General features: G+C 42.8%; 1 protein-coding gene across 1 annotated transcript in view; it reads left to right on the top strand.

Annotated features, from left to right (window-relative positions):
- The first annotated feature begins 213 nt into the window (after window positions 1-213).
- LOC110287870 (F-box/WD repeat-containing protein 15-like) overlaps window positions 214-2,093 on the top strand; it is a 12,872-nt gene continuing 10,992 nt past the window's right edge. Inside the window, exon 1 of the mRNA XM_029473765.1 lies at window positions 214-514. Within this exon, the coding sequence (XP_029329625.1) occupies window positions 257-514 (258 nt within the window). The 5' untranslated portion in view covers window positions 214-256. The remainder of the gene's footprint in view (window positions 515-2,093) is intronic.

Below are 2,093 nucleotides of genomic sequence, written 5' to 3'. Positions count from 1 at the left end.
CTCTCTCTCTCCCTCTGCTGGATCTGATGTACCCTTTGCTGATCTCAAACCCTTCATGTATCAAATATGAATGACCTTGAACTTTGGAGCCTTCTGCCTCCAAATGAGTACATTTATGGTTTATAGGCCTCTAGAAACAGAACCAAGAACTCTTCTGCCCAGGAGTTACCGCCCTGGGCCCCAGTGCTCATTTTGTCTCTATAGAAACAGACTAAAGAATGAATGTATCTGAACCAATGACCAGCCTGTAGTGTGCATGGCTGCCTCTCTCTTCATCTTTTTCACAGCTGTTATCCAAGCCTTCTTCATGGCAGAGGGAAGGGAAATGTACCTCCTTCAGTTAGAGTTGTCCCTCACCTGCCTTGTGTCCACATACTGTTGGGGTTTCCTTGCAGAATTTCGGGCACATCCATGTTATATCTCAAGGCATGGCTTAACAAGAAATGGACAAGGGAAGTCTGCTGTCTGTATGGTGACTTCCGTGAACAGGATTTCTACCTGGGATATTCAGGAGGTGAGTCTGGCTCACAAGTAGCAAAAGTTACCCTCATATGAATAATAATTTCATGTTTTGTTGTTGCAGGTGATGAGACAGGATCCCCCTGTACAGACCTGGCTGTCCTAGAAGTCCCCATACAGATCCATCTTCCTTGGCTTCCCATGTGCTTGGGTCAAAGCATTGCAACACCACACCTGATTTTTCCCCCTTCATATATTTTTTTATTTTTAGAATGAATTATTTTCTATGTATGAGTGTTTTCAGGGGATATATGTATGTGTAATCCATGTGTGTCTGCTGCCTGTGGAGGTCACAAAGGGTGCCAGGTCCCTTAAAAACTGTAATTGCTGGTGATTTTAAGCTGTGGGCACTGGGTCTGTGGGCACTGAACTCAGGTCCTCTGCTAAGCCATCTGTGCAGGGCCTGTCAGTGTTTCAAAGTTTTCATCATAGAGACTGTTCTCATACAAGGTGGGGTTTACTCGTAGGTATTCTTTTTTTGAGATATAGTTTTGATTATATATATGTGTGTGCCTGTGTTAGTTTATGGTTGGTGCTGGCTGGCAGAGGCCAGAGGCTGTGAGATAATGTTTAGGCTTTGGGAACCCAACTAGGGTCCTCTGCAAGACTATTAATTGCTCTATACTGCTTAACTAACCATCAGGGTTTGTTTGTTGTTGTTTTTCTGGTTTGAAACAGGGTTTCACTTTGTAAGAGTCTTGAGGGAAACTTACTCTGTAGACCAGTCTGGCCTCGAATTCTGAGATCTGCTAACTTGTGCCTGCTGTTATCAAAAGAGCATACCATGTCCAGCAGGCCCCTTCAGGGTGGTGTTCCAGGCTGCTGTGAATGGGAAGGCTTCCCTGATCCTTCTTCATTTTGTTTAGTGCTGTATGGAACGGGCACTGATTTTTTTCCATGTTATTTCTATAGCCTGCCAATGTGCTGGGAGTTTATCAGTTCTCAGAGTTTTCCAGAGGAGTCATAGGGTCTCAAAGTAGAGGCTCATAGTGTCTGCAAATGAAGGAATTTTGGCTTCTTTTTCCTTTTGGCCACCCTTTTGTTTGCTTTTCTTTTTTTATTGTTCTAGCTAAAACAATACCATAATAACTGTGAGTAGAAAGTGTGGATATACTTGTCCTGTTCCTGACTTTTCTGGAAATGCTCTGATTTTTTTAATGCTATTTGTTGGGGGTCCAGGAAAGAAACTGTTGACATTACTGCTCAATGACATGATAAAGGTTTTTTTTATTATACATGTGAGAGAATAGCCAGAGATTCCTAGAACAGTCCAGGGTAGACAGAGAAAGAAGTAGACTGTGTTGTGTTCTTAAAAAGACTAGGATATGTTTTATAGAGCAAAGTATAGTGAGGTGGGAGGTGTGCCTCAGCGGGTAGACCCATGCTGAGGCATCCCTTCCCCATTCTGACTGGTGTGAGGTGGAATTTCAAGGTTGTTTTGATTTGCATTTCCCTGATGATTAAGGATGCTGAACATTTTTCCAGGTGCTTCTCAGCCATTCAGTATTTCTCAGGTGAGAATTCTTTTAGCTCTGAGCCCCATTTTTTAATGAGGTTATTCGAATTTCTAGAGT

The sequence above is a fragment of the Mus caroli genome, unplaced genomic scaffold, assembly GCF_900094665.2.
Source record: "Mus caroli unplaced genomic scaffold, CAROLI_EIJ_v1.1 scaffold_9524_1, whole genome shotgun sequence".
Taxonomy (NCBI): domain Eukaryota; kingdom Metazoa; phylum Chordata; class Mammalia; order Rodentia; family Muridae; genus Mus; species Mus caroli.
Note: the sequence above shows the minus strand (reverse complement) of the source record. Positions and strands in the feature narration are given on the sequence as shown.